General features: G+C 39.4%; 1 protein-coding gene across 1 annotated transcript; it reads right to left on the minus strand.

Annotated features, from left to right (window-relative positions):
• Positions 1-1,153: 1,153 nt before the first annotated feature.
• LOC140236148 (uncharacterized) lies at positions 1,154-19,179 on the minus strand. The gene is made up of 9 exons (XM_072316118.1): positions 18,564-19,179; positions 18,096-18,352; positions 11,558-11,623; positions 10,835-10,948; positions 9,651-9,760; positions 7,849-7,960; positions 6,047-6,177; positions 4,203-4,350; positions 1,154-1,457 (listed from the first exon to the last, which is right to left on the minus strand). Exons 1-9 carry the CDS (start codon positions 18,858-18,860, stop codon positions 1,427-1,429), a joined length of 1,266 nt encoding a protein of 421 aa, XP_072172219.1. The 5' UTR covers positions 18,861-19,179; the 3' UTR covers positions 1,154-1,426.
• Positions 19,180-19,601: the final 422 nt, after the last annotated feature.

Raw genomic sequence — 19,601 nt, forward strand, 5'->3', positions numbered from 1 at the left:
TCTCTTGCTGTGATTCTCTTGAGTACAAATTCAACCACATGTTAAACTGCCTTTCAAGTCTCAATTCAAAAATACTGCTCTCAAGAAATTATGACATAAATACAGTCAAGGAATATCACTTCCCAAACTCTACAATCTATGGTAGCTCTGTGCAATAAAGCGACCACATATTTGCACTCTTTTTGCAATCTCAATGGAACAAAGATCTGAAAATCTAAACATAATACCCCATCAAACCTGGCTTCTTTTCCCCTATTCTTTGTTGAAATTCACAATTTATCGGTGATAAAGCCCTCAAAGGACTCTGAACACTTAATGAAAGTAAAAATGCAGGCCCATGGTAAAAAGGAGCTATAAATCATATTCGACCACCATAATTAAAGTGGATGCATAGATTTTGACATATGCGACCCGCTGCAACAAAAGGATCCGAAAGTCGAGGAGGACAATTTTCTGAAAGTGACATGACATTATTCCCTTACTCTTCCACTTTAAATTTCATATCTAACATGACTCATAAAAAGTACTCGGTAGTGGAGATATCGATGATTTTGTCAGCGCATGTCGAGTGGTTTAGGAAATCTGAGTTTTGAGAAAACCGCCTTCAAAGTTTTCCTTCCAACGCTTATGATCAAGGGGAAGCAAGACAGTTTTCACCGTTTGACAAAAGAAGGTATACTCCTAGCAACCTCCGCGATTTTCATTCAAGCTTAGCGCCAGCGATCTACGTAGGACCAATCAGTAACCAGGATGCCGCAAACTGACCAATGAGATCTCTCCCTATTTACTAGGGGCGGAGCCTTGCTGCGGCGCTAGATCCAAATCTTCGAACACGTTTCTGTTCTGTTGAAAGTCGGAAAATCATGGCCCAGGAAAATGCTATTTTCTTGCCTTTCCGTTATTCATTTAGCTTTCAAATTTCGGCAGATGATGGAAGATACATTACACTACAAAATTATGTCAAAAACAGAAACGCAAACATTTTGAAAGATTTTGATGATCTAAATTCAAACTCAATTTTCTCGGCTCACCCGTCAGCGACTTTAGGATCCTTTTGTTGTAGCGGGTCACATATGATTATGATGTGCCATCAAAGCACCTTTCTTCCTCATTCCTTGAATACCTACTGGTAATTCAGAAATCATTTATTACTCAGTACTCCCTCTGAAAGACCCTGAAATCTCAGATAAAAGAAAGATGAAATACACATCTATTTTGAACAGAAGCTAGAAATCATTTTCAGGGGTCATACACGATTATACCTGATGTCGAAAAGTGGGCGGATGATAAATTGTGGAGGCTTGCCCGCATAGTCCTTGCATAGAGGCTCAACCTGAGGCACAGGTGATGACAGTCTCTGCAGTGAGGTACCACTTTCCCCATGACTCACCATCACATGATCTACACCACCACACAGTGCTGCATATTATGAGGAATCCTTGTCGACGTCCCGGTTGCTTCAGATAACACAGAAGTGAAGACACACACACACACAAATAAAAGAATAAAAAAAACCACAACAAATCAAACAATAGGCAAAATTCTCAGGTGTACAATATGAAAGAACTAGTAAATTCCCACCTGGACAACTTTGTTATCTAATTTGTTGGCAAAACACTTGAGGCCATTCTGCCAAAAGTCTTATGTCCAATTTTGATGAAGCTTTTATCAAAGTGTTTGCTTGAATTCAATCTGTCTATATTGAGAAAATTTACCCAAAATATAGCAATTAAGTAAATGCCGTGGATGTATTATCATATAAGCATAAACAATTTTGAGAAAAAATTTGATAATTCCTAAAAAAGTTATAGATTTTAAAAATTATGAGTAAACCTATGTGTTATCATTGTGAGACAAGAAGACTACAGCATATATGATGTATATGATGTTTCAGTAACGGAACAAACTTAAGATAATATATAGAGCATTCCAAATATTTTCATTCTAGCAATAGTGAACTAGAAATGTCGCTTTGGCGACTGGTATGCCTCCGCCATAATGCATGATTTTCCCAATAGGTCTAGATAGTACATGTGGACAATGTGTGATTACATTTTCACAAAATTGGCAAAATATTGAAATGACAAGTTTGTCACAAATGTGTTGAATGTTCACCTTCCTTGACCTAGGTTTAATTGGATGAATAGGAGAGCATGTATCTAGGGATTTAAGGACTTTAACTTGACTTTGACCCATTCATACATTTAGGCATTGAGTAATTTTCAAGGTACAGGTGTAGAGAAAAAGTGCAATTTCTGAATTGAATAGTAAATTGTTACCATTTTCATCTGGCCCTTGACCCTAAAATTCATAAGATAATCACTTTCAGGTAGAACATGCATAATATGTACTAAGTTTCAAGATAACTTGAGCCACTTCGAGATATGGAGGAAAAAGTTAGTTCAGCACTTTCACTTGATCTTTGACCTTTTGACCTTTGAGGCAAAAAAAGAAGAAAAAAAAAACTTTCCAGAGAATTTCTATTAGGTTACACATGCATACACCATGTGTAGAAAAATAATAACCCTGCTGGCATTGCATAAATATGAGGGAAATAGTAAAATTTTGAAGTGTTGCACTTGACCTTTGACCCCTGACCTTTGACCCCATGAACCCTACATTCTCTAGATAATCACTTCCAGTCAGTACATGTATATACTATGTTCCATGAAGATACCTTGAACAATTTTCCAAGGCACGGAGAAAAAAAAGAAGTTTTGATATTTTTACTTGACCTTTTGACCTTTGACCTCATGACCCAAACTTTCACCAGAGAATCTTAATTGGGTAATACATGTATACACTAAGTTTCAAGAAAATATCTTCAGGCATTCAATAGATATGGCGAAAATAGTGAAATTTCATGTATTTGACCCTGACCTTTTGACCTTTGACCTTTGACCTCATGACGCAAACTTTCACCAGAGAATCTTAATTGGGTAATACATGTATACACTAAGTTTCAAGAAAATATCTTCAGGCATTCAATAGATATGGCGAAAATAGTGAAATTTTATGTATTTGACCTTGACCTTTTGACCTTTGACCTTGAGCATGTGCACCCAAAAGTTGATAGGCACAACTTTACCCCCTAATACACATACATGCCAAGTTTCATTAGGATACCTCAACAGGTTTTGATAGTTACCTTGTCCACAAAATTCATTACGGACGGACGGAAGGACGGACGGACGGACGGACGGACGGACGGACGGACGGACGGACAACCCGAAAACACTCAATTCAAACATCCATTAGAAAGCACAATCTTCATACAAGCCAGAAACATGTCTACGGAATGTGTATTTATCATAGAAAATGGAATTCTCTTGATATTACCTTGTAGTAACATTGCTGACACATACCTTTAACCGAAACTTTAATTACTGGTGGCTCTTGTTATAACAAAGTCCTTCGGACTTACAGCTTTCTTTCGATATAACAAATGTTGTTACAGCAAAGGAAGTAAATACATAAAGATATTAAGATGATAATTTTGGGATTAGAATTTTTACATCGTAACGAAATCTTGTTATAGCTATAATCTTATACAAGGAGTGCAGAATATTCATAACTTCAGAATTGCTCATCCAAATTTTCTCAAAATTAAATGAACGCTATGTTCTACTGACTTTTCTGCATTTAATGAAATCAGAAAGTAAATCTAGCTAACTTGAACATGGAAGAGTGGGAAAGTGGACTCTAAGACTTGGATGTCACTCACTGGTAGCAGTATTGTAATTTTCTCAAAATGAAATGAAGCTGTGTTCTACTGACTTTTCTGCATTTAATGAAATCAGAAAGTAAATCTAGCTAACTTGAACATGGAAGTGGGAAAGTGGACTCTAGGGCCCGAATTCACAAAGGTGGTACATTAGCGAAATTGAAACCATGGTTTAAACCCTGGACAATTTGTATGGAGCGCCAAGTGTCGCATGGCCTATTTCGTTATGAAGTCAGTCATTTTGTTGATGAAATGACCATTGCGTTGACGAAATGTTCATTTCGTCAACGAAAGGATTATTTAGTTGATAAAATGTTATTTCATTATGAAATAATAATTTCGTTGACAAAAGGACTGATTTTGTAACGAAATAGGCCATGCGACACTTGACGCTCCATACAAATTGTCCATGGTTTAAACCAGGGTTTCAGTTGTACCACTTTTGTGAATTCGGGCCTAAGACTTGGATGTCACTCACTGGTAGCAGTATTCCGCAATCCCCCATCCCTTCTTGCCGTTCACGACGACGTGGACGAAACCCTCAAAGAGCTTTGCCTCCCGATTCTTGCCCATGTAGAAGACTGGGGCCGTCTGGACCTCCACCTCACAGTCAAACCTCTCCTTGCCTGACACAGCAAAGAAAAATAAAGATTGAAACAAAACAACAAGAACATCAGAGAGACATGTCCACACAAGTTTCCTGTCTCAAACTTTATTCTCAAAAATATGTCAGGAAATACTGCTGATTACACTAAGCCCCCCCCCCAAAAAAAAAAACAAACAACAAAACAAAACAAAACAAAACAAAAAATACACAGATTCGTTGTAATTTGTCAATCATTTGAAATATTATAGCATTCATTATCTTTCACTCATGCATTCATTTCATAATGAATGAAAACTTTTATGACTTGAGGCCCTTAAACAATATCAAATCAAAAGATCTGTCTCTCAGTACTGGACATTTGTGGATTTTCTGGGTGTATGGTTTGGAACTTCTTGTGCTAAAATGATTGCCACATGGATAGAAATTATTCAAAAGAAATTAAATGAAAAGCCAGCCTGTGTAGCCCACTTTGTTTCCATACACATTGCAGATGATGATAAAAAAAAAATGAATTAGATTCAAGACCAGAAAAACAAAGATTTTTCATTCCAACATGAAAATATTGGTTGCTAACACTTATTGTCTTGTCATTATGCCTCAAAAAATTCAAATGCACAGGTACAAGAGATTTTTTAGACAAACACATTCATTGGAATGCATTCAAAAGAAAGGGAACAAATGCTGAGGAAATTTTCCAACAGCTCTCGAGAAAACAGGATTTTCAGCATACTTCACTAAAACACAAATATAGGGTATGCAGAACTAGGTAAATACCATCGCTGTTTTATCAATCTCCCATATCTAACATGAATAATATGCTCTAAAATCAGCTCTAAAATCATTTCATTTGCTGTTATAACTGTTAAAGGACAAGTTCACCTTCATAAACATAAGGATTGAGAGAATGCAGCAATATTAGTAGAGCAAATCAGTGAAAGTTTGAGGAAAATTTGACAATCGATGCAAAAGTTATAAATTGTAAAAATTTTTGTGTTGGAACCGCTGGATGAGGAGACTACTAAGGCGTGGATGTCACATGAGTACAATAGTATAAAGAAAATATAAAGAAAATTCAACATATTTTCACTTTTTTCGGATAATAAAAGAGCACTTGACTTGCCTCTTTCTAAAGGCAATGGGAATAATATTACCCATAACATATGTCAGTAACGAGTCAAGGGAATGTGTACTTTTTTCAAAAGATGAAATTTTGTGAAATTCTCTTTATATTTTCCTTATGTTGTTGTATACGCATGTGACATCATACACTGCAATAGTCTTCTCATCCAGCGGTGACTGCACAAAAACTTCAAAAATTCATAACTTTTGAACGGATTGTCCGCTTTTCCTCAAACTTTCAATGATGTGTTCTACTAATATTGCTACATTCTCTCAATCCTTATGTTAATGAAGGTGAACTTGTCCTTTAATATGAATTACAGTGTGTAGTAGAACATAGCAGGAATTTACATTCATATCACAGAAAAATCACAGCAAAACCTTGTAATATTTGTTTGTTTGTCTGTTTTTGTTCCTTTTGGGGAATGATTCTGTGAGACAGGACTTTTGTGTTAGAAGGATTATGACCCAGGCATAAACTCATAAAGATAAATGCACACACACACACAACACACCCAAGCGAGAACTGGTGTAAATTTATCAACCTATCAAAGCTCTGAGTGATTAACTCTACTCCGCTGGAACCACCGACTTACCACAGATGAAGCTAAACTTGTACTTGTCTGGAATGGCCCACTCCTTCTCCCCTGTGGTCACCATGTCAAAGGTGCTGTGGGTCAGCGTGGCTTTGTAGTCACCTGGACGCATCACGTAGCCTGTCGTCAGACTTTTGATAGAGAGAGAGAGGGGGGAAAGAAAGGGGTAATTCACAATATTTCAAAGAAAATCCATCTACTTGGGTCTGTGATTTACAAAAGGAGCTGAGTGACACTGGATATCAAAGTAGACAGTCAATATTTTGAATGTGGAAAACAATACATGGGACTACCTCTGACGTCTGACGTGTATAACTGCCCAGACCCACATATTGGAAACAGTGTTGGGTAACACGAGATGGACACTGCTCACGACCAATTCTCGCTATCGCCAAGAGGCAAAAAAGTACCCGGATATGGCTTTAATTTCGTCCAGATTTAGTGCACTTCCGGGACTCTGGCACTTCCTGTGCGGGGCATATTTTGCACAGCGCTAGCGTGCGCATATGTGTACTACGTAGTGCCGCGCTGGCCACGGATAGGCACCAGTACCCGAGCCAGCCCTGTGATACATACTGTATAGCGACCCGCATTGCCCGAAGCCTTGCATATATAGCATGCAGCGCACGCATACAAGATAGACATACCGGTACTGCTTGATCATTGCGATCGACTTTCACATCAGTCATCTCTACATATGCTGAAAATAATACTGGAAAATATTCACCCACCCGGATATGGTCATAGAATGCCCATCTTTTGTTCTCTGTCGAAGTGCCGCGAACACGATCGGGAACGAACCGCGATCTCGAACTTATCCTGTCTCCGAAGCAATTTCTTCCAAGGCACCAAGCAAGTCGCACGCGCTGTTGAGTCACCCGGAAACTTCACCAACGTCACGACTCGCATGCCAGGGATATTTCTGTAGATTTTTTTGGTTATTGTATTGTCGTGCGACCAGCACATGGCAGCTTCGCAGTAACGACCCATAGTCGTATTTACAGCAATTTCTCTAGAATGGAGAAATTTCATATCATATAAACGCTAAAATTCAAGTCGAGGAAACAGTAAAGTACACACAAAAATACAGTCAGCCGGCTGTACAGCTGTGAGCTGTATGTATCAAGAGATTGCGTACCACGCGCGTAAGAACGAAAGTGACTTGGCTCCCGAACTATCCCATAATGCACTGTAAATGACGCTTAAATCAACATCCGGGTACTTTTTACGTCATTGGCGACAGGGAGAATTGCTATTAATGCTCATTATCACTGCCTTAACAGTTCACTGACTTAACATGGCATCTCTTCTGAAAACACACAAACAAAAAACAAACAAACAAACCAGCTTCGCAGTAACGACCCATAGTCGTATTTACAGCAATTTCTCTAGAATGGAGAAATTTCATATCATATAAACGCTAAAATTCAAGTCGAGGAAACAGTAAAGTACACACAAAAATACAGTCGGCCGGCTGTACAGCTGTGAGCTGTATGTATCAAGAGATTGCGTACCACGCGCGTAAGAACGAAAGTGACTTGGCTCCCGAACTATCACATAATGCACTGTAAATGACGCTTAAATCAACATCCGGGTACTTTTTACGTCATTGGCGACAGGGAGAATTGCTATTAATGCTCATTATCACTGCCTTAACAGTTCACTGACTTAACATGGCATCTCTTCTGAAAACACACAAACAAAAAACAAACAAACAAACTCCAGAGCACTGTAATATCAGGGATAATTTTGACACATCTGCATTATGATGCAAAGAGAAGTCTTGTGACACAAAGTCTCACCATGAAAGTCGGCGAGGGTAGCAGATCTTTCCAGCGTGTATACACGTCCCATCCTCTAAGTGCAGCATGTGGATGGCATAGCGGTGCAACTCGCTCCAGTCTCGGTAATTTCCTATCATATCAAGAGACAGACCATGTAAGTTTTTGGTGTGACAGCAGCATTTCAAACTTTGATCTTTGACCCCTAACCTTTCCACACATCATCCTACATTAACATACAAGATGTTTAATCTACCCTTTTATACTATGTCCACATTCCTAGTTCTTGAACATTATGTCAAATGCTTCTGAAGTTGCTCAGTGGAAAAGAAATTTCAGAATTTGATTTTGCCTTTGCAATATCTTCCATTGCATCTATGGAGTTCACTGCCTTGAGTACTTAAAAATAAATTTGATATTGAAAAAAATGTTCATGGCTACAAGCTGAATGAATTGAAATAATATCAATGATGTTACTTGTCATAAAAAAAAAAAAAATAGACAAACAGATGGCTAATAATTTGCAACCTAAGTGATTTAAAAACCTGCTCAAGTCAAGGAGTGACAGAAAAATAACTAGAAATGTTGCTACAGCGACTGTTTATACCCCCGCCAAACAACATTTCATAAGCTTTGGTCAAAACAACATTTCATAAGCTTTGGTCAAAAAACAGAGGAAGTAGTTAAATCCGCAAGATCTTTCCTTGATCTTCTGCCATTAATATGCCGTTACCATTGCAACGTACTTTCGGGTACTGTCGAAAAATGCGTCTTGCACATCTACAACCAAAGACACACATCTGTACCAAGTTTCATGGATATTGGGCAAAAACTGAGGAAGTAGTTTGCAACACAAAATTTTCCATCATTTTGGCTCATAATATGTGAGCTGTTACCATGGCAACATACTTTTTGTCACTGTCAAGAAATGTGTCATGCTGACCTATATCCTAAGACAAACATTCAATATGAATTCCATGAGAATTGGAAGAACACTGATGAAGCAGTTTTGCCATGAAGCATTTTGCCCTATATTTTACCAATAACATGCCGTTACCATGGCAATGCACTTTTTGCCACTGCGGAAATATGTGTCTTGCACATTAACATATTCAGATGAACATCTGTACCTAATTTCATAAAAATTGATCAAAAACTGTGGGAGGAGTTCGCGACGCAAGATTTGTACCCATTTTTGCCCATAATATGCCGTTACCATGGCAACGTACTTTTGGGTACTGTCAAAAAATACGTCTTGCACATCTACAACCCAAGGCACACATCTGTGCCAAGTTTTATGGGAATCGGTTGAAAACTGAGGAAGTAGTTCGCGACGCAAGATTTGCAACGGACCGACCGCCCGACCGACCGCCCGACTGTCCGCTGATTCCTATATACCTATAAAGACAAAACATCACATCAACAATGGATAAAACCAATATCACTATTTGAAGAAAACATACATTTTTTTGAAATTCCATTACTTTCTTTGTGCTCTTTGTCAGAATTTGGTGAAACTTCAGATACCGTGTCCGCCTTAGTCTCCTCAATTTGTAAAAGTTCTTAAACTCAAACAGCACATGGGAGTGCACATCATCCCTTCGTGCGCCTTGAGTGTTGATCGGCATAGAAAACCCCATAGATTTGTACACACTGTCAAAAGTCCCTTGCATAGAAAAGTGTAAGGACTAACATTACAGGAAACTGAAAACTCCCCACAAACACAAGTGGATCAAACATTCTACAGATGGGGCAGGCATGATACATTCAGTGAAACCACACAACTCCACCCCATTTTCCGGGAGTGGGCAGGTGAGGCTTACCATATGAATGATCTCGCATGCCAACCAACGTCACCTCGCGCTTGTTGTGACCTTCGACCTCTATCGTGCCCTGGAGTTTTCCAAACTGTTCATGGTGAGTCTGGTGAGATCTGTCATGCAGGAATAAGCACTAGAGTTTGAATACCTGAAACAACCCCTCATTCGTACAATATCATCTGCTGACTTGAAAAAGACAAGGACTGCCCGGTAGAAAACAGGTAAAGGAGTATGGCCGAAAACAGCGCATGTAGTTGATTCTATCCGACTGGACATTTTTGTGAAATTCGCCGAGAACACAGAGTTTGTGACTTGGACTAGATACTTCTTCAGTCAGTCTGAGCTGAAGAAGTGACAAGTCCTGAAACTTAACTCTCTGTGAGTTTTTACAAGTAAGTTCATCGGAAAACATTTAATCACATGTTGTTATACTGCATGGATGTATCAAAATCAACTTTGGTATAGCTGATATCCAACTTCAGCATGAAAGGTCTCTGCACAATTTGTATAGCTAGAAATAAGTTCTTCTAACGATATAATAAAGCAAAAAACAAACTTTCAGAGGAAAGCAAGGGAAGAGACAACTACACAATGTACTGCAAACCTCATAAACCAAATATTTTGTGAGGTTTTCACTGTCGCGGATTTCGCGAGTCAGGTGCTATTTGCGAAATTAAAGACACATGAAAATAATGACTCTGATAATGATATGAATGTGATGCACACGCATATAATTCTCAAATCAGCAGAGCACTTTACGATCGCCTTTTGTTATTGGCATCAACCCTCAGCTGCGCAGCGCGTCTCGCCCTAGCAGAAACTAGAGCACGCGCTGTAGTGCATGTATGAATACCTCAAACATGCGCAGCTTGAACTCTCAAGTTCACTGACCCTATCATAAAAACCATAGACACTTCCGCATCACATTCAAAATCTAATTATCTGTTTCTTGTGCCATTTTCAACCTTTCCGGCAAGTTTCATCCAAATCCGTTAGCAACTTTTTGAGTTATTTTGCACACGGACAAACAAATAAAACAAGGGTAATGAAAACATAACCTCCTCCCTTGGCGGATGTTTTAATGACTTTTGTGCCAGCGCTGTCACACTAATGGGACTCCCTAAAGGAAATCTTTCCTTGACTGCCAAGGACAACCACTAGTCTCTTGAGAACCCTGCTTTCTTCACCTCTTCAGCTCCTCAAAGAACTGCCTGGACCATTTTTCCCTGGCGATGGTGTCGGCCATCAGTGAGGCATCCAGGTCAGTGTCAAAGTCGAAGTATGTGGTCAAAGCCGTCCACCTGATAGAGGGAGACAATGATAAGGGGACACAAATGTACTATGGAGACAAGAAAATGCTGCTACTTAATGCAAGCTGGAATTGGGATCCTTTTACGTCACAGGAAAGTTTTTACAAGTAAAAATTTGATTACACAACAAACTACCATCCTGATGAACACAACACGGATAATACATCAAAAGTGTCCATAATCACGATACTTTATTGCATGGTGATGTGATATCACACAAAACAAAACAAAATAAAGGGTACCTATAATTTCAACCACAAAAATCAGGGTATGTCAAACTGATAGGATAACTTTTTTTTTCTCCAGTGTATGCACAATCTGATTGACTGAATATATGCTTTCAGTTCCACTAGTACCCCTATTAATCAATTCATTATCAGCTTATGAAATCCTCAAGGACAATCAGGGCCCCATTTCATTAAAACTTGATATGATAGCAACTCTTGCTGGAATGGCAACTTCACATAGCAACAGCCAATCAGGAAGCTGGATTCTTGTCTTTACCACAACAATTGCCATTCCAGCAAGAGTTGCTATCATATCAAGTTTTTATGAAATGGAGCCCAGATCCACCATGGTCCTACTTGCAAGGGGGCATACCTGAATTCCATTGACACATCCAGGAGCTTTCCTTCTGTCCAATTTTTCTTCTTAGCATCAACAAGTCTGAAATATAGAGGTGGTAAGAAGAGACACATAATGCACTTGCAACGTGTATACTCTCACACAATATTTATTACTACTGGGGTACCATCATAAAAAAAAAAAATATGGCAATGACTGGTACAACTGGAGGAAGAGGATGAAGAGGAAGAGGGGAGAAGTGAGGCGTAAGGGGATGAGGAGAAGGAAGAGGAGGAGGAGGAGGAGGAGGGGGGTTGGAGATGGAAGAGGAGTTAAAATATGTGTGTATAATGCATACTCTCATACAATATTCTTTCAATACTATGGGAGTACCATACAAAATATGGTGATGACTGGTACGCCTGAACAGTAAGGAAAGGAACACACAAAGGGAAAAGGAAGATAAGAGAAGGGAGGAGTAAGAGGATGAGGAGGAGGAGGAGGAGGAATTACAATGTGTATATACTCTCATACAATTGTTATTACCTCTGCCAAGGGAGGAGGTGACGTTTTCGTTACCGTTGGTTTGTTTGTTAGTTAGTTTGTTTGTTTGTCCGTGTGCAAAATAACTCAAAAAGGTGTCAAAGGATTTGGATGCAACTTGCAGGAAAGGTTGGAAATGACACAAGGAACAGATGATTAAATTTTGGTAGTGATCCAGAAATTTTTATGGGTTTTATGAAGGATTTTCGATATTTTGCCACGTAGGGTCAATGAACTTGGGAGTTCAAGCTGATCATTTTTGAAGTTTTCATGCGCGCACTAAAGTGCGTGCTCTAGTTTCTGCTGGGGCGAGGCGCGCTGCACATCTGAGGGTTTATGACGTAACAAAGGTGTCTATATTGGGAAATCAGGCGATTTTTCAGTGGGTGGAAATCATTGATCTCTATGGAAGAGCAAGATCATCGGTGGAAAGTAACTGCTTGGCAGAGGTCTGCGCTCTCGGAGTGCTTTTCTAGTTTAATACTGGAGTACCATTATGAATATAGTGATGACAGGTACAACTGCAGAAAAGGAACATATATGGAAGATGAAGAGGGGAGTAGGAGGAAGGGAGGGTGGAGTGTCACAATGTGATCAGTTTTACCCCCCCCCCCCCTCCTCTCATTTGCATTTATAGGATCATGCTCACATCTAAGTTTTATCAAGGAGGTTTTATACATGGAGTTCCAACTGGCTGTAATTATTCAAACAGTTGTCAGATTTCTATTGATGTACAAAAGAATTCCGCAGGTGCACTTGTGCCTTTGATGATCGATGTTCCAAGCCGTCGTCTTGCTGAGCAATCTGAAGATTCATTTTGAACGCTATCATAATGTTGGCCATATTTTGCTTATTCATTTATTAAATGAAATGAAATTTCACTTAATAATAAAGCATGTAAAACAAAAGTCAATTCCGTTCAGAAATTTGCGCAAAAGTGTAAATCAGAGCTGTATTATGTGAAAATGTTTAAAACTGTACCATCCTCGAAAGCTGGTTTTGTCACTTTTCCACTTTATTCGCCCAAATGAAACTAAAATGTAATAATCTTCAAGTATAATTCTTTATTGATAGATATATCAGATTAGTGCCCGCGTATGTCCAGTCGAGTAATTTTCATCTTCATTTCAGCATTTTTCCTCAATTTTTGTTCGCGTGTCTGTACTACCTACCTTTTATAAGAAGGGATAGCGAAAAGTAATTACCATCACAAAGACATATCTTCCTTTGAAAGTGGCTGGTGATTATGCAATGAGACATGAGTCAATTGTCTTTGTATCGGCGCGGCAGATCCTGTTTGGCACATGCTTCAAATATTTTTGAGCGGCAGCTTCGAACATAAACACTAAACAAAAAGTAAGTTCCCCCTAAAACAAACCTCTGTAATTTATGAATCAGGAACCTTTGAGGAAATCTGAATACATGATTATGTAGCTGTATTTCTCGGCTACCTTTCATGTGAAATTCAGTAGATATCACTTGGTCACGCTTGAGTGAGCATGACTTAAAGTCAAAATGGTCACTTTTTGAAGTTCACAAGCCCAATTTTGCAACTTTGATTTGGTGATATCGGAACAAATTTCAATTTTCCAGGATAAAAAGGCATGCAACGTATAATTTATGTGCTTCTTATCGTAGCATGTGACTTGTGCACAAAATTTCACGGTTGAGTGAACACGGGGTGAAAATTACCAAAATGGCTGATTTTACATGTTTCTCATGGTAATTTCTGTCAATTGAGATTGAATTCGTGTGTTGAACAGTTTTTACACACAATTCAAATAATTTCACGGTTGAATGAGCACATTAAAAACAGAGAAAAAATTACAATTTAAATTGTGCAGTAAGAATTGCGATAATTTGCGCACTAATATCAACTGTATGATGCTTTTTTTTTTAATATTGTGCTAATACCCACACGCATATCAGTGACCACCTGACATTTCAGTCACGCTTCAATAAGCACGTGAGGCTGGAAACCCTTTTTGTACCCTACATAATGAAAAATTGGCAGTTTGGCCATAATCCCCATGGTAAGTTCATGTGAAGAGGAGGAATTTATGTTTTTGAAAGCTAACAATGGCTTATGCATGCAATGTGGTTTATTTAACGATTGAATGACCACATTATGAAACAATGATTTATCTTATTGAAATCATCCAGCAGGTGTTGCTTTGATATTCTGCATTTAAAATCAACTGAAAAACATTTCATTATTGCGTTTTAGGACCGATATAAATGTCTCAGTGATCCTTGGCATTCCTTCAAGATTTTACACGTCAAAGGGTACCTGGGGCCGGAAACCCCCCCCCCCCCCCTTATAATCCATGGCTACCTTTGATTAAATATTGAAGTATTCCTGGGAAATTGGTCTGCCTTTAGTTTGATGACATTCCCTTGTTGGGGCAGAGATGAGAAATTATGCAAATTAAATCTCCAGGCCTTTGTCCTCGCTACTGAATACTGATTTTGGCATTAAGTTCTTGCTGTCTTTGTGCATGACGTCATGAAGTCATGCATTAACTCAAGGGAAAATAAATGCAATTGGTCATTGACATGGTACCAAATTTCACTTTTGTTAAACATCGATGTCCTCCGGTGCTGTAAATATGTACTGAGAGTCTGGAGACAGATATTGATTGTGGTGAGATAGTGGCCTTTGTTGTTCATGTGGTGTTGATGATTGTGATGGTAATGTTAGTTGCTTAAAATGTTGGTTGACTATTATGCGATCGTTATGGCAATATAAAACAGATTGGGCAGCATCTTCACTCACTTTTTAGGCTCTATCCGATAACACCACTGAATACGTCTTCATAAACAAAACAAATGTAAATCTTATGGGAATTTCAGCCATGAAAAATGGTTTTGATCCGCACACTTTGCTCATCTTATGTGCTCACTGAAGCATGTCACCATGTGATTTTGTATTGAAATTTTATTTTTCATTGAAATCAGAGTAATTTCCCAACATTGCAACTAAAACATAAAAAACAATGAATACTTTCTTATTATATAGGGTAAAACGGGTTTTCCAGCCCCACATGCTCATTGAAGCGTGACTGAAATGTCAGGTGATTACTGTATGCACAGTGGTATTAAACGCAATACAAAAAACATTAAACACTTGATTTCAGTGCGCAAAATTATCGCAATTCTTACTGCACAATTTGAATTGTTATTTTTCTTTGTTTTTAGTGTGCTCATTCAAGCGTGAAATTACGTGAATTGTGTGGAAAAACTGTTCAACATACGAATTCAATCTCAATTGACAGAAATAACCACGAGAAACATGTCAAATCGGCCATATCGGTAATTTTCACCCCGTGTTCACTCAACCGTGAAATTTTGTGCACAAGTCACATGGTACGATAAGAAGCACATAAATTATACGTTGCATGCCTTTTTATCCTGGAAAATTGAAATTTGTCCCGATATCACCAAATCAAAGTTGCAAAATTGGGCTTGTGAACTTCAAAAAGTGACCATTTTGACTTTAAGTCATGCTCACTCAAGCGTGACCAAGTGATATCTACTGAATTTCACATGAAAGGTAGCCGAGAAATACAGCTACATAATCATGTATTCAGATTTCCTCAAAGGTTCCTGATTCATAAATTACAGAGGTTTGTTTTAGGGGGAACTTACTTTTTGTTTAGTGTTTAGATCAAAGGGAATAACTCTGTTGTTACTCCATCTCTTCAACCTCTTTGGTTTTATATTGAATTCACCAGGTAGGGATTATTCAAAGCAACGGGATAAGTTACCAGTCTGCCTAGCAAATCAATAACACATAGCCCAGGGTCTTGGCATATTTCACACAGGTGGGTTTAATTGTGTAGGATGCAAAATCTTTTGTGTTTGTGCATGCAAGTGAGTATGAGAGTGCCAAGATATAGGAGAGAAAGTGTGAGAGTGGACAGACGACACCCAGAGCTTCTTGCAGAAGGATGTGAGGCTGAGGAGCTGCAACCTCGGCTCCTATGTGTGTGTAGTGATAGGGATTTGGAGGCGCTGAGGCTGAGGCACACGCCCAAACTTGCAACTTGGTTGTGCATGGCTGGCAGAACCAGAGCACTACAGGCAGCGTGACTTCTGGCAGCACAGGCCAGGAGAAGCCCCCATTTCTCCCAGCTTGACGCACCCCTCCATGAAATGTAAGTTGTCATACTAATTGCATTTTGTTATGTATTTTTGCATATCCTTTATCAAAGTGGGGGAAAATTCTAAATGCTTGTAAAACATGATTTGAGTAAAAGTATTTTTTCCTGGAAAGTGTGAAAAGCTGTAATATTCTGAAGAGTTGTAATATTCTGAAAGCAGTGTAATCAATTTTTATACATATTTCATATAGAATCTGAATTTCAAGAAGCAAGACACCTATAATGTAAGGAATACAATTGTTATGATACGAGAATGATACCTAATTATGCTTCGCTTATTGCATTAAAATTATTGTAAATTATGCAGTATTCTTGAGGAGTATACATATATATCACTTTAGAGTAAGAATAAAAGTAAGAGGCGGTTTGAACGAGAGGAAACTATTAATTCAACAGGGCAATTTTTGGTTTATGAAGTTGCAGTGTATAGAAGTTATAATATGTACAAGAGGGTGATTTGTAATAGATGAGAATGTAATTGAATAGATTACACAGATACATACCTTTTGTTAATAAGATGAATGTGGCAGAAAAGTGGCAGACAAATGGCAGTGGGAAGTTTAAAGGTAGGAATGATAGAATTGCCCCCTCATTTTTGTAACCCAATATTTTAATTACCTCAGGAATGAGCTGGGCTCAGGACAAAAGTTCAGCCTGCATCACTGTAACGCAACATCCAGCAGGCATCGATCCCGAGCTGCTATTCTGCACGCAACTCTATCAGCACTCAACAGACATCATATGCCACTCTTTAAAACCCCATCATTATTTGGCATCGGTCTGCGTAGTTTTGTCGCTGGTCGGGTCTCGGAGCCTCGCCTTTGGAACTACTCGCCATCCTTGTCCTACAGGGTGACGCGCCTGCCCATCGTTTTTGTGCAGGTAAGACCCGCGGACACCCCAACTTTGCGAACTTCACGAGAGTTATCTAAAGGACTCGATAGCTTGATCTGCTCACCCCCCCCCCCCCCCCCCCCCCCCCCCCGGTAAATGTCTGCCACAACGTTGACTTAGTATGATAATATTGCCTTTCAGCAATATTGTGTCGGAATACTACCTTCTATAATAATAAATTTGTCAACTTATCCACTCATTGATTTTATTTCATTTTGACGAGCACCGAGCTTCATCCCTAACAAAACAATTTATTTCACAATATACACTTGTGTAACGCCGCCTTCCTTTGTAGTTTGTGTACCATCATACCACTCTAACAGGACTTAACTCTTTATGTGCCACGTTCGCACGTCCGACTCAGTTGACGGTGTGCCAACTTCGCATATTCTACTCAAACGCAATAATCCGCCTAATCTGATCGATAAATCGCCAAATGCCGCGGTACAATGAAAGCGTTTCTCGCGCTTCTGTTCCTCTCACATATAGCTTGCATTTCATGTAGTGATTGACTATCAAGAGGTGTTCTCTACTGGATTTGAGAGTAATTTCTAAGTTTCTGTCACTGTTTTGTGTGCAAAAGTCATGCCTTTGCAGTCATGTAGCTACTGGTCATGTGAAAGAAAAACAATCATGGATTTGTCATACAATAATACATCAAAGCAAAGCATGGCATTTTCTCTACAACTTTACTCACTATTTGCCCCAGCTCAACAGAAATCTAAAGAAGTTACATAGACTTGAAAAACAGAATGTTTTCTCAATGCATGAACGTAAACCTTTACTGTCTCAGAATAATGTGGCACAAAGGGGGGTTTCCACCATGGCACATGAAGAGTTAATCTATCATCAGCCAGACTACTCAGAGTCAAGAGAGGGTGGAGGAAGAACAGAAAGAGCTAAAGGAGGAGGAGGCAGAGAAGGAATGGGGGTACATTGTACTTTGGAATGGTAACCTACAGTTAGTATCTTACCTCAATTTGCCTTTATAAGATATCTTCCACTCCTTCATGGCCTGAACGCTCTCGATGGTTAGTCCGGCGATGGAGTGTTTGTCCGGATGACAGTCTTCCAGGGTCGTGCCTGGATGATCAGGAAGCTGCAGAACACCAACATCTGGCAGGACCAGGTACGTTAGGACATTTGCCAGCTGGTTCTGCCGGCGGGCGATCGCCGTGACAACGTAGACACCATCTTTGTTTGAACCGTTGAAGTACACTGCATCCACAGCCTATTTACAAGGGATGTAATCGATGGACTGATCAGTCATACAATTGTAGTTCTACACTTCTTGTGACAATTTCCAATAAAAATGGTCACACTGTATGCATGAAACATCTTGAAGCGCATTTGTCAGGGCTATGTAAAGCTGCTCTTTTTAACAGCATTTCATCAGAAACAGTGGCTCAAAAATATGATCACAGAAAAGGGGAATGTCTGACCTTTGGGAAGAAATATGCTGGAGGCAAAGGCTGTGCCTTATCCATGTCCTGGACGTTGTCGTAGAGCTTGACCCCGTAGCCCGCTTCTGAGGCCTTCATGCCCGGACGGCCGGCGGCACCCCGCCTCTTCCGCAGCCGCATCATGAAGTAGAACAGCCAGTACTTAAGGCCAAACCAGCGTCCTCGCTGGGAGTAGATGCCCAGGACCGGTTCGGGGTCAGAGGTCAGGAGAGAGTTGAGGATGTAGAGAACTGGCGGTGCCAGGACTAGGACAGTCACCACCGTCAGGAATCCCATGGTGCCACTTTTTTATGCACGCAATATCTAAAAGAACGGAAAAAAAAAGGACAGCAATAACCAATAATCAATCCGCAAATCCCTTGAAATGAAGTGAGAATTCAAAAATTCCATACTATGTTCTGTTTTTAAAATAACTAACTGTTCAATGTATAACACACAGACACTGAACTTACAAGTTTAACATGATAACGCACTCATCAGGTAGAAATCGATCAGAATGTCAAATAATGACATGAGCCATATTACCAGTTGCAATAAATGTTACCTCTTTTTGGAATTCCGGTTAAACGCAATAGAAGCAAAAGCTGCCGTTCACTCCAAGCACACAGAACCAGGGTACCGGTACTGTAGAACTACAAATTGTAGTACTAATTACCATACAAATGCACCTGCAGGTACTGTATGTTATCATCTGCCACACTTTTCATCAAGGGATTTCCACCAAGATCCACCTTATCTCTATACAATACACAAGTGTGTTTGTGTGTGTGTGTGGGGGGGGGGGGGGGTACACTCTGAACTGCTAGATATAGCTGACAGAAGAGTTTGCTTACCTCAATAGTTTGCTGAGATAGTGAGGGAGATAGTGTCCCAGAATTTGATTTCAAAAGTAACCAATAAAGTCCCAGGTTCTGTACGTATTTCTGCAGTCTGATTCACTGTATCTTGTTACCGTAAAAGCCATTATATTTAGCAAGTCTAAATTTTTTGTGAATTGGGCTTTCCGACGATTTCGGG

Source organism: Diadema setosum, chromosome 12, assembly GCF_964275005.1.
Source record: "Diadema setosum chromosome 12, eeDiaSeto1, whole genome shotgun sequence".
Lineage (NCBI taxonomy): Eukaryota > Metazoa > Echinodermata > Echinoidea > Diadematoida > Diadematidae > Diadema > Diadema setosum.